Here is a 12,937-nt window from a genome sequence, read left to right as displayed (position 1 = left end):
TACCAATATAAAGAAGTACAGAGCAGCTTACATATGCAAAGGCAGCATTCAAGGGTGCATTTTTAAGAAATTATGGGTAATAACTTACAGATACAGAGAAGAGATGCGTGCCGAAGCCGAACCCAGTAAAGGGATGGATGTCAGATCATTGTGACTCAGTCGACTGCAACAACAAACAAAAGAAAAAAACTGTTACAGCCAAGGAAACCAGAATTGTTCCTCAGAACACTGTTTGTATGCATCATTTAAAACAAGCATTTTGCTAGGCACATAGGGTGCTGGTGTATAATATTAAAAGATAGAGATACAATCTGTCATTAATTAAAAAATAAATATTAAAGCATGTAAAAAATACAAATAAGCAAGAGAAACAACCGATCAGACCCAATTCTTAGACACACCCCCTGCTAACCAAAGCCCAAAACTGACAAATAAGCAGAAATCTTCAATGGACTATGTTTTTACTCTTCCCAATCACTGTTAGAGAATGAATTCATTCTCCTTTTCATATAGGATCCATCCTGGATTTAGTACAGTTACTTTGCCCGCTGGCATTGGTGCCAGGTTATTCTTCACTCACCCTTTTTCTGCTACTGAAGGATCTAGTTCAAATCTGGCATTAATTTAAGATCTCATTACACTACCCGGTTACAATGGAAACCCTTCTCCCGCTCGTTGCACTACAGGAAGACCCCTCATAAGTTTAGTATTTTTCTCCACACACTCACCAGTAACAAGCTATTCTTTTCCTCATGCTGGAGCTTATTACTTTAAGAAGTGGTTAGAAATCTTGGCATAGATTTACAGGTCACCTAAGCCTGTAGAATTCAAACATCTGTTTCAGTCTCCTCCACAATACATATTGGAAGGATATCTTAGTCACAGACAGACCAAGACAAACTTAAGACCACTTGCAATAAATGGAAGGAGTCGATGAGACAGAGAAGCGCGGAGGGCAGGAAGAAAGCTCAAATTATTCCAGTTATGTCTTAGTCAATTCAGTCTTCCTTTTTTTAAGAAAGCAGACATCATAAAGAGGCACATTTTATTAATGTTATGTTATGTTAAAGTAATTTTATAATGCGCACAGCTACCCAAAAAGGGTTTCCCAGCGCAAACCTGAAGGTACGGAGAAAATGAGAAATTGATTAATAAGACTCTTTTTTTATGGAGTTTTATATAGACCCGGTATCGGGTATCGGAGCGCTTTACAGTTGCATTACATAAGGACACATTAATTTTGGTTAGGCATGGGGAGATTACGTGATTTGCCCAGAATCACGGGATGTTCAGCGTCATTGCCGAGACTCAAACCTGGTTCCCCAGATTCAAGGTCGACCACCCTAGCCATTAGGCCAACTCCTCTTTACAGAACTACGCAGTATAGTCACAGGAGCGGCTGCGTATAAGGGTTTTATCCATCATAAAATTGAAATGTAGTCCCACATGGTAAAACAACTACAAGCACCTTTGTGTTTTCCAAGGGATTAAAAACGTGGCCAAAAATTAAACTGTACTGATTTTTAGTTATTTGATCAGAGTGACGTGTGGGTGCCAACTAAAAGCAGCACACACCAAACAACTCCTTCTCTCAGAGAGAATGCAAACTGAAAACTGCAGATCTGTTGTGAAATAATCTTATACCACACCCTTTAAGCATCGCATCAGGTTTCATTCCCATGCCTGCAACCTTAATAGCTATTGTTCACTTTTTCCTACTTGTGTTTTGCATGGATGTTGTGCACAACTCACTTTTCCACATCATCATTCCTATGGTCATCTTATCAATTTTGCGGAGCAGTCGAACTGTCCATGCCATATTAAGGGCAATATGATAACGTTATAACCATGACAGTTTTTCAGCACTGGAACCTTTCACAGATTCATATGCCTTTAATTGATACCAAGGGGACACAAAAGGGGATGATGGACGGAGCGTTTGAGCAAATCAAACACTCACCCCCAGTCAACTGATCTGGGTTTAATCCATCACCATTCTTTAGTTCACTCAGCCACCCCAGTAGAGACATTGCTATATGCAAATCAGTCTGACCCTGTGCCTCGTGGGAATAGTCCAGCCCGAACTGCCAAGCCATGTCTTCCCTGGACCGGAAACAAGCATCCTGGGACCGGTTTCGGATTCATAATCCTCATCAGCCAGGCTATCTTGAATCCAGTGGCCAAGTGAACAAGGGACTCACGTCTGAGCATACCCTGCCACACTTAGGGCGAACAAAGCGACACAAAAGGGGATGATGGACGGAGCGTTTGAACAAATCAAACACTCACCCCCAGTCAACGGATCTGGGTTTAATCCATCACCATTCTTTAGTTCACTCAGCCACCCCAGTTCGGGCTGGACTGTTCCCATGAGGCACAGGGTCAGACTGATTTGCATATGGCCATGTCTGAACTGGGGTGGCAGAGTGGGCTAAAGAACGGTGATGGATTAAACCCAGATCTTTTGACTGGGTGTGAGTGTTTGATTGATTCAGATGCTCCGTCCATCACCAACCCCTTTTGTACCGCTTTTGGCCGCCATAAGTGTGGCAGGGTATGCTCAGACGTGAGTCCCTTGCTCACTTTGCCACTGGATTCAAGCAAGCCGGGCTGAAGACGGCTGGAATGCCAGAAACCGGTCCTCGGAAGCTTGTTTCCGGTCCAGGGAAGACATGGCTTGGCAGTTCGGGCTGGACTGTTCCCATGAGGCACAGGGTCAGACTGATTTGCATATGGCCATGTCTGAACTGGGGTGGCAGAGTGGGCTAAAGAACGGTGATGGATTAAACCCAGATCTTTTGGCTGGGTGTGAGTGTTTGATTGATTCAGATGCTCCGTCCATCACCACCCCCTTTTGTACCGCTTTTGGCCGCTATAAGTGTGGCAGGGTATGCTCAGACGTGAGTCCCTTGCTCACTTTGCCACTGGATTCAAGCAAGCCGGGCTGAAGACGGCTGGAATGCCAGAAACCGGTTCTCGGAAGCTTGTTTCCGGTCCAGGGAAGACATGGCTTGGCAGTTCGGGCTGGACTGTTCCCATGAGGCACATGGTCAGACTGATTTGCATATGGCCATGTCTGAACTGGGGTGGCAGAGTGGGCTAAAGAACGGTGATGGATTAAACCCAGATCTTTTGACTGGGTGTGAGTGTTTGATTGATTCAGATGCTCCGTCCATCACCACCCCCTTTTGTACCGCTTTAATTGATACCAGTCATCAGGCTATGAATCCCAATAAAATGCTAAACGTAGCAGCATTAAAACCAATTCATTTAATACAATAGAACTTTTAGTCTATTTGCCTCATTGATTAGATCTTCTACGCAGTCTCGGTGTGAGAGAGGCTTAGTAACTCCACTCCACCTAGAAGTAATTTCCTTCAGAATTCTCACTATACGTAGAGTGAATGTAATGCTTAAAGGGAACCTTGCTCTTCAAAAATGTCTGTTGCAGTGAACTCCTAGTTTAAGCTGCCATTGATGAGTACATTTTTCTTTATCCTGGACTATTAGCACTCATTGTTGCAACACGTGCGCTACCACAAAGCCTGTCTCAGACTCCTCACCCCAAAGTGCATTTAAATAACTCAAAGGAAAGACATCCCTCATGAAGCAATACAAGTCCTCTGGCATACAATAGTTTTGACAATTACCCAATACTGCTAATCATTGCCAAATGATCTTAAATTCAGCGAACCAACCATAGGTGTCTAGGCCATATTTTCCCTAGTCTTAAGTTTAAACTGTGTGTTTTGCTTACATCAAAATGTCCACATTATGGCTCCTTAAGTCTACAATCAGAGAAATCTTCATGGGCCTTGAAAGTAAGGGTGATGATAGCTTTCAGCATCTGAGTGTCCTTGTGCATTCCGAGACCCCTCTCTGGGATCTTCCTCTTCCTGGCGTTCAACATTCAGATGGATCGGGCTATAAACAGAACAGGAGAGTCCTCAGTTTCTTTATAAAAATACTTTGATGGTGGTTCTGGTGACATCTTGCTTGGGTATGAGAAGGGGTGTAGGGTTTCATGTATCCAAAAAATAAGTGATCTACTTTCCTGAAGTCTTTTGCATTTTGCTCAGTGTCGTCAAAGGCAACGCAATGAAGGTCATCTGTGCAACTGATGGCAAGATGGCAACCGTCGCAGATTATGTGGTCACTGATAACACACTTATTTAGAGAGTGTAGATCCTAAACTCGGATGACAAGGGAGACCATCAACAGAGAGGACAGAGAATAAGCCTTAGCTAGCAAAGGTTTTAGTAATAATCTATTTGTAGACAGCAGGACAACAGGCAAGAACTTCAGACAGGTTGCGTGCCAACACTGTTACCACAAAAGAAGTGGCTGTAGATTGTAGTTTTGTCCGGATTTCAGAAAATGTTTAGGTGCAGAGGGAGACTTGGATAATTTGCCTGCCTTTTTGGAAATGTTAAAAGTAGGTTTCATTGATGTTATAAGTAAGGCCTCCAATCATGCTTCTTTCAGAGACATCGTACTCATCAAAATTTCAACATATAATCAATTTTCTCCCTTTTTAGGTCTCGGCCAGACAGTGCATATGCTACCTCTTAGAGACATGTTGTTTACAAGCAGAGGGCTACAGCCCACCCATAGGTTTACCATGTATTCACTTCAACTGCGCTCTTGTATCCTTCATTACAGTCAGTCCATGGCATGCATGCGTCATGCCGTTTTGTGTGTTTGGCCCTCCCCTAGAGCATGGACCAAGTACTTGTGTCCATCCACTGCTCCTGTTTTTGGGGCTAATTTTTTATTGTTTTTAAGCACTCCAGTGAAAGCTTGAGCTTTCACTGGCTCGGTTCCCTCCCACATGCCCTCCATTTGTGCTGCTTATTTCCCCCTCCCACCCGCTACCATCCTGGTTGCTTCTTTACATTCCACCTGCCCCATCCCTGTGGTTTCTTGCCCCTCTCAAGCCCAATAGCATTAATGCAGAGAGAATCTGGCATAACTGTCATAGCTACAGACTTTTGAGCTGGGGAAACCGTAGCTCCTCTTCAATATACAAGACATTAGTCGACTGAGAGGTATTTGATGATTCCGACTAGACACTTGGTTGTTCCGAAATGTAATACTTGACCCCCCCCCCCCCCTCCTCCCCTCCAAGGGTGCAGGGCTGCATTCTTCTCGACTTCTGCATTATGCAACAGTTACTCTAGAAGTGTGCATAACCCATCAACCAGTTCGTTCTCCCAGGAGAGAGTGAGTGCGATCCCATTAAAGTAGGGACTATTTCATATTTGAAAGGTACACTTTGTTGTCACACATTTTATTCTTAATCTCAGCCTTTTTCGTCTGCCCCGTCTGTGGCAGACATTTTTATTGCTTTTTTGAGCCCTCATGAGTGAGCATGGACCTAACAGGCTTTACCAATGCTTGTTGAGAACCGAGGCTCTTCCGATTCGCTCAAAGTGAAGGCTTGCGTGGCTTTATTTGATGTGGCTTCTAGTGATTGGTAGGAATGGAGCCAATGTGGGGCATCATTCATTTTAAGAAAAATGTGTGCTGTTTTTCAAACCTAAAAAACAGAAACACGCGGCTTTGTTCCACCACAAATGTATGGGTGGAAAAAAACAGAACTATCAAACGCAAGCACTGGGCACTAATCCCTTATGATACCCAGAGCAATGTTTCAGTCACTGCCTGTTAGCCAAGAGATGGCTGAAGCGCTAAGTAGCCGTCTCTGGGGGCACACTGCCATACAAAGTGACTGTCAATGCGCTCTTAGATCAACAAGCCAGCAGGCTGGAATAATGACCAGATCTGGCAGGACAAAGCTATGCTAACACATCAACTTCAAAGTGCCAACAAAAGCGTACAGCATTCGAGACAAAAGAGGACCAAGCCACTGCTTGGAAGAAAGAGTCTGCAAGGAAAGAACACACGGAAAAAACAAAATTTAGAAGCACGGAAAAAAAAAAGAGCAAAACGAATGGAGGCCGGGTACCGACAAAGCAACACAACGATTTTGGAAATGTTATGAAGTTCTCAAGCAATGAAGAAAGTTTATGCCCAATTTTGTCTGCGTTTCGGTAATAACATTTAAAATAATGAGCGAAAAGACAGAATCGGTTATTGGGAAAGGTGCGTGTTCTTGTCTCACAAAGAAATAAAGCGTTTTGCATCTCATAAAATCATCCAAACAGTAGATAGTCTAAGCAATGCGAGCAATATCGACCATCACTACCTCAGTAATAGCGCGACTGCGTATATTTGCAAAGTTCTAACGCTCTTCATTATAAACCTGTCCAATCGGAAGCGCGGCTCACTTTGCCCGGATCTGTTGAGGGCGCCGATTGGTTGGAGAGTAGATGCTCTTTGAAAGTCTGCCATCGAGGACGACGTCTCATCAGCCATGAAATGAACGTTGAAGAGTGTTCACCCCTTCTACTCGGCATAAGCCGATCTGAGGTCCCGGCTGGCAGTGGAGAGGGCACTCGGTATAAAATATTTACAGCCCGGTTGCCAGGCTGGTGTCAAGCTGAAATGGAGCCTGCTCAAAAATAGCACGCGTCTCTAGAGTATTAAACGAAAGGCACTCAAGAAATAAAATACAAGCCGTTGAGCAAAGAGATTCAAAACTCGATGACTTATTTTGTTTTATTGTACTCCTAACTTCAGGTGTATGAGCAAAATAATAAAACTGTAAGAACTGCATGGAAATTGATGCATTTTAACTCATCATACCTTTACCATCAAGCTTCAATCACACTCTCCTTGCATGATCATATGAGCACCAGTGGCAAATTATCAAAGCCACCTGCATCCACGCTTTTAGATGCCTTTTGACAGACGTTGCAAGAAAACTGAAACATAAAATGTGTTTTTCAAGTAAAAAGTGTAGGAGCCATTCTTTCTGCCTCTTGTGTTTCCTATACAAGTCACACCAGTCCAGCACACTCTCCTCGCTTTACACTCTTACTCAGCACCTCTCTTTCTCCGCAGCTGCCCTACCCCTTGATTAACTTCATGCTTTGGACTCCTTCACATCTCCATTGAAAATCTAGATACTCGCAACCCATTTCACCAATAAAATGATTTCTAATCCTAACCTCCAAACTCAGTGCAGTGTTTAGCTGTTAGAACACTTTAAGTCCACAAATATTCGTACCATTCGGAGTGAGTCTAATCTTTTCTCCCTTTGGCCCCGTTTCTTCGCCACAGTTCTAATGTTTATATTCAAAATAATTAAGCTGGTCATCACAAAAATATTTACCACTTTTGTAGTCTCTATGGATCCAGTTTATCATTTTAGTAATCCTAAAGTTGAATACTCTTGTTTAAGACCTACACACTTCGTAGAAGTGTGTACGTCTTATACACCCTCATACCTGGTGGGTAGGCAACTCTCTTGCACCCATACTTTCTTGCTGCTCACATTGTTTCGCTATTTATAGGTCATCTAATATACTCTTCAAACAATCACGCTCGTGTGTGGGTAGTCTTAGCTGCAGAGAGGAAATATTGTCATAGAGTAACAATGTGTTTGTTTAATTAGGCACTCCCACACTTTTAAGATTTCATAACAAACTGATCAGACCAGATGTTCCCTCCTGGGGGAGAAGGAAGTTGTCAACGCTTACTTTGGATGCCATTTGTTCTCCCAGGATAGAGACACAGCTGGCAATTACAGACTTAAGAAATCGCTGTATAATTGTGAGCATCTGAATATCATGAGACTACATTTCCCAATCATTGTACTGAATGCTATTGGTCACACCAATACCACGCCCCTTAGTGACACTGAACTTTAAATTCCGATCACTAGCATACCATTTCCAGCAGGAATGAACAGGCACAGAAATTGTGCACCTGACCTGTAATAAGTACCCTTTTAGTTTATCTTGAATGTGCTCAAAATTGCAGGAGCAAAATGTAAGAGAATGACCTCAAATGGTCATCACACATTTTTATTTCCCTCTTCCACTAGTCTTAGCCTTGCTCAGTCAGCAATGACTGACCTATGTGTCAACGTTTCCATTCCAATAATAGCAAAAACTGAGTGGAATTTTCCATTCTTTAAAGTTGCATGAAAGATGACCCACTTATCAGCAGCGGTAGATCAACATCTGTTTGTCTTGTATGTATGAATCAGTTGGTGGTGGAAAGTTTCAGAGTGGTTATCCAGTCCAATTGAATACCAGGTGCAATGTGGTTTATTGAATTCACAGTTGAGGTGAAGAGGAGTGTAATGTCAAAGGTCAGGGGAGAGAACTCAATAGCACCTAACTTGTCCTATGCATGATGCCTCAAAGCATGCCCAGCTATGTGCCAATAATTATTGGCACTGACCTTGTAACAGTCTCCACCAGATTGCTGGTGGTCTACTGGTATCACGGGAGAGAAAGTGGTAGTGAAAGGGATAATGACTGAAGAGTGAGGCAGTTTGCACAGCAACTTATGATACGCTAAGAGCATGAGCCATCAAAAGCCAAGTGGGTGGAACATTTACAGATTTATAAATGACACCGTCAAAAGTAATATATCCCAAGGCAGTCTTGGGATCGGTTCATTACACAGCCAAAAATTACTGAGTTGCCTATAAAGGAGTTTACTTTAACCTCGTGATTTGTAGTACCATCACAAGGCATAGATACAAATATTTTCTTGCAGTTCACAACATCCTTAACAAAATAAGGTTACTAAGCTATAGCTACTTATGTAAGAAAACAAGGGACAAGCTGACAATTTACGCATTGCCCATCAACATGGCTGAAAGCTTTACTGACCTTTCTGATGCTTTAGGAAAACAGGCCAATCATAACAACGGGGTAACCCAGTTATGTGCAGAAACTGGGGAAATAGATAGGTTATATGGACAGTAGGTCTGCCACGAAAAGCACGTTTTTGTTTAGTACTGTGTCTTCACAGAGGTAGGACCATCAATTAATGATTCATCAAAACAGCACGATGACCATATATACATACAAAAAAATCTCAACCAAAATGAAAAGTGTTATTCGATATATTATAGAAAATCATATATCGTATGAAATTAGTGATAAACAACAGGACTAATACCCAATGTACTACTGGTGAGGTAGATCACGGTCTATTATTCTGCATTGAAACACATTTTTAGGCAACAAACGATTTTTTTCCAGCGGTTCCAAAAGGTCAATTTCAGCTGTGTTCCATACTGAAGCTACTTTGATTCGTCCCAGGTTTCGCTGAGGGCCATGCACTTAAAACAGTATGTCAACACGTATAATCATTTCACAGATTTTACGTGATGAAGTGAGCAGTCCTGGAGTAGAGGTTCCCGGCTGGTGAGTTATGGTTGGCTAACGCATACAAGAATCTTCTTCATTCATTCGTTGTTGAGTCTGTCACGCCATACAAAACCCCACCCCTGCCCATCCTCCCCTCAAGTCACACATGCTCTAGCCCGCAAAGAGACTGAGCACTACATATCACACTAACGACTGCAGAGTGCGAGACAAAAGTCAAATAACAATAACCGTCTGCTGTAAAGTTACTCTCAACATACGGTAATATTAGTAGGTTGCAATCCCTGCTGGCTAACTCAACTTGAAATAGTAATAGAATGAGCACTATTGAGATTGGCCTTAGTAGTACCTGCTAACAGCTCCAAAAAACAATTTGGTTTGTGGTTAGTGCTGTACAAGTGTTAGCCATTATTGGATTAGCATGTCTCACCAAGGAAAATGAGTGCCAATCCAAGAGTGAACACTTCATTAGGCACCATATTACTCACTTAATTTTCACTCTTCTTTTTTATGAAAAGACCAGAGTGTGACAGTTTAACACCAATTTGCATCTCTTAAGCAACACGTGTCAAAGTAAAATAAAATCAAATGATGCTGCCATTATTTGACATGTGTTGGAACAGTAGGAGGTTTAGGAAGACGGGCAGGGCTGGAGGACAGTATTGGAGAGCATACAAGTGGGGAAGTGATGGCTGGGCACAGAGAGCAGGGATGGGGACGGGGTGATAGTTTTTATTTAATTTTCAGAGTAACTGTCAGGCTTGTGCCCCAAATAATTTTTGACATCAATAACTCGATTTCACATGCCCAACATCGAATGGGTAGAGACTTTTTACAGGATGCTTTCTGCAGGTTAATCTGCATCGGATACCCTCTGTGAAGCTGCCTTGCATCACCGACTGGGTGGCACATTAGTTACGAACCAAAATACCTAAGGCGCTGTTTACATCCAGTAAGCGTCAGTGTAGAAAAAAAAGCCAGGTTATTTTAAGAGCAGCTACGAATAGGAGCCCTCCTTGGCTCTCCACAGCAACGGTCATCATCAGAAAATACACATGGAATAACCACTTTCATTACAACTACAACAGGGTAGTCGTGATTTCTTTTGATCCACATTTCAATTAAATGCTTAAGTGTAGTGTACGAGCGTGCCTAGAAATAAACACGAAGTGGTCTTTTGTAGTGTAACTGGTGCTCGTTTAAAGAGCTCCAATACCTTCAAGTCGAGCTTGATCTATATTGAAAGTTCAGAAAATTGCACAAAGAGGTAAAAGCAAAGTGTTAACGTTAAAAGGAAAGACAAAATATACATTCAGTGAATGATTTGCACAAGGTGAAACCAGAAAACATGGCTAAATTGTGGCTACCCTGTATAAACTGAGTGATGTTAGTCCAATTCTTTATTTCACCAAAACTCCTTTTACTTCCATTGCCACATATGAGAGCACTTTCCAATATAAGAGCTCAGAATACCGGTTGCAACGAAAGCTATTGAGTTTGATTTAATAGACCATAATGTTGACATAAAGGGCTTACCTTTCTTGCCTAGTTCATTTTTTAAAAAGTATCACTTTTAGTAAGTACTTTTCAGTGTAGTGCCATAATGTGCTGTATTAATGTCAAAGCTTCGACATGTTAAATAAATACAGATTTTTTTTTTATAATTCTGAAGAGTTTGTATCCTATTTTACCGGTTGCTTGCTGTATAATTTACACAGGCAAACATTTTCAGGGCTCCCCAAGTGCATGGGTCCAAGAGCCAATCCAGACCCTTGGCAGGGCTCTCCCTGTTAATTTGTACGCTCGCCCACCTCTAGTGTTTCAGGTGGGCATTCATTGATTTATTGTTGTGCAATCAGGGCCCACCTGGAAACTAAAGCCCTGGCAAATATGATGAAATCCCCCCAAACTGAAAAGGCCACGACTAGAAGGATACATGGGAGCATGGTTGGGTCATAGTGGTCTTACAGCCAGAGCTGCCGACTTTGGAGCTGGGCAACCCACTTCGAGCCTCGGCATGGGCTCATTCTGGTCACTTAATCTCCCCATGCCTACCAAAAATGAATGTGTCCTTGTGTAACGTAACTGGTGCTCGTGTAAAGCGCTCTGATAACTTCGGTCGAGTTTGCGCTATAAAACACTGCCCCAAAAATCTGCCCAGTCAGCAGGCTACTGAGCAATCGCCACAGTAGCCGAATGACCAACCCAGCCCTGAGTGCAATGCTAAACTCTCCTCGCCTCCGCCTCCCATACCCCCAATCTTCTCTCAGTTCCACCCCTCCTCCATTTCTACCTCCTTCTTCAAGCAATTAAAGCTTCTGAAAGAATACTTACACTTCGCGCAGGTTGGGCAGCTCCTCAAAGGCGGCCCTATCGATCTCCCTCAGCTTGTTGTAGCTCAGGTTTCTGTAAAAATAAAAGAGAGTGAAATCAGCACACTCCAGCCACCGGGCTCAGCAGAAGCTGCCTGCCTTGATTATTCTAAATTGCATTGTGAAATGATCTGTTTTACAAGAGCACTTAGGAAGCAGGAAGTCACTTTGTGTAGAGGACGCCAGCCAATCACTCAGCGATACAACAATGCACATGTTCTCCTCCAAGATTTTTGTAACCTTTCTATTGTAGCAATGATACAAATAAAAAAAATAAAAAAAAAAAGAATTAAAGGATTAGAATATTTAGGAACTGGACTTTCACTTTAAGAACATGTACGCCATTAGCTCAATGCATTACGTTTAGTATCACCGTTCGATCTATCTACAAGCTGTAAATAACACCTTTTACAATCACACCATTTAAGGATACTCGGCCTTTCATATTCCTAGGTCGATAAATTAAGTTAGTACTGACTGACAAGATTCTTATTTGTCACATGCAGGGCAAGGTGTAGTAGATCACAGGTTCTTAGCCTTTTGACTTCTGTGGACCCCACTGAATCAATATTGGAATCAAAGGACCCCCACTGAGTCAAGAAGGGAAGTTGGGGACCCCCTGCCTGAGGAATTTCTAGGATTTGACTCTCAAAACAATGCACAAAAATAAGTATAACCAAACAAATGCTCGCATATTTAAATACTTTGTTTAATTCACAATCAATAATGGAAAACATTTTAAAATGTCCAGTTGTGCTTCTTTAATCTTTAATATTTTTATTAATTTTCAATATTATTTAATTATGTAAAAGAGTCTCTAACCCTCCTGAGTAGGCCTCGCAGACCCCAGAGGTCCTTGATAATATGAACCACCTTCATGACATACGCAGACGGCGCTTGGGTTTATAGTAAATGTCACAACGGTTTTGTACGGAACAGAATTTGCCAATTCATTGAACGGATTTATTCTTCCTACAAATGGCTCCTTTTGAACAGGTGAGCTTGTCGTACATGCACAAGCACTGCTGCTGCCTCTGTTTTGGTATGTGTATGTATGGGAAGCTTGCACAAATGCCTCCACTGTACCAGTTCTTTGAGTGGGATGAATGTTTGCAATGTAACTTACTTTGTAAAGCCCGCTCTGCAAGTGAATACAATGTACAGATAGTTATATGAGCTGTTCCTGGTCTGCATGTGACGTAATCTTGCCCAGCCTCAGCCTGAGATATATCTTCTGGACGCGAGCACAGCCTTCCCAGTAGCTGCCTGCAGCCTGTCCCTTATGTCTTGTGCAGATGGGAGTGTAAAGTGCTG

General features: G+C 42.4%; 1 protein-coding gene across 2 annotated transcripts in view; it reads right to left on the bottom strand.

Moving 5' to 3' along the window:
- Positions 1 to 12,937, bottom strand: part of LRIG1 (leucine rich repeats and immunoglobulin like domains 1) — a 228,965-nt gene that overhangs the window by 146,904 nt on the left and 69,124 nt on the right. For both annotated transcript variants that reach the window (XM_078661486.1, XM_078661487.1), the window contains exons 2-3: positions 11,586 to 11,657; positions 89 to 163 (exon numbers count right to left, since the gene is read on the bottom strand). In XM_078661486.1, coding sequence (XP_078517612.1) covers positions 89 to 163; positions 11,586 to 11,657 — 147 coding nt within the window. The remainder of the gene's footprint in view (positions 1 to 88; positions 164 to 11,585; positions 11,658 to 12,937) is intronic.

This window comes from Lissotriton helveticus, chromosome 9 (assembly GCF_964261635.1).
Source record: "Lissotriton helveticus chromosome 9, aLisHel1.1, whole genome shotgun sequence".
Taxonomy (NCBI): Eukaryota; Metazoa; Chordata; class Amphibia; order Caudata; family Salamandridae; genus Lissotriton; species Lissotriton helveticus.
The sequence above is the reverse complement of the archived record's forward strand: the minus strand, read 5'-3'. Positions and strand labels throughout refer to the sequence as shown.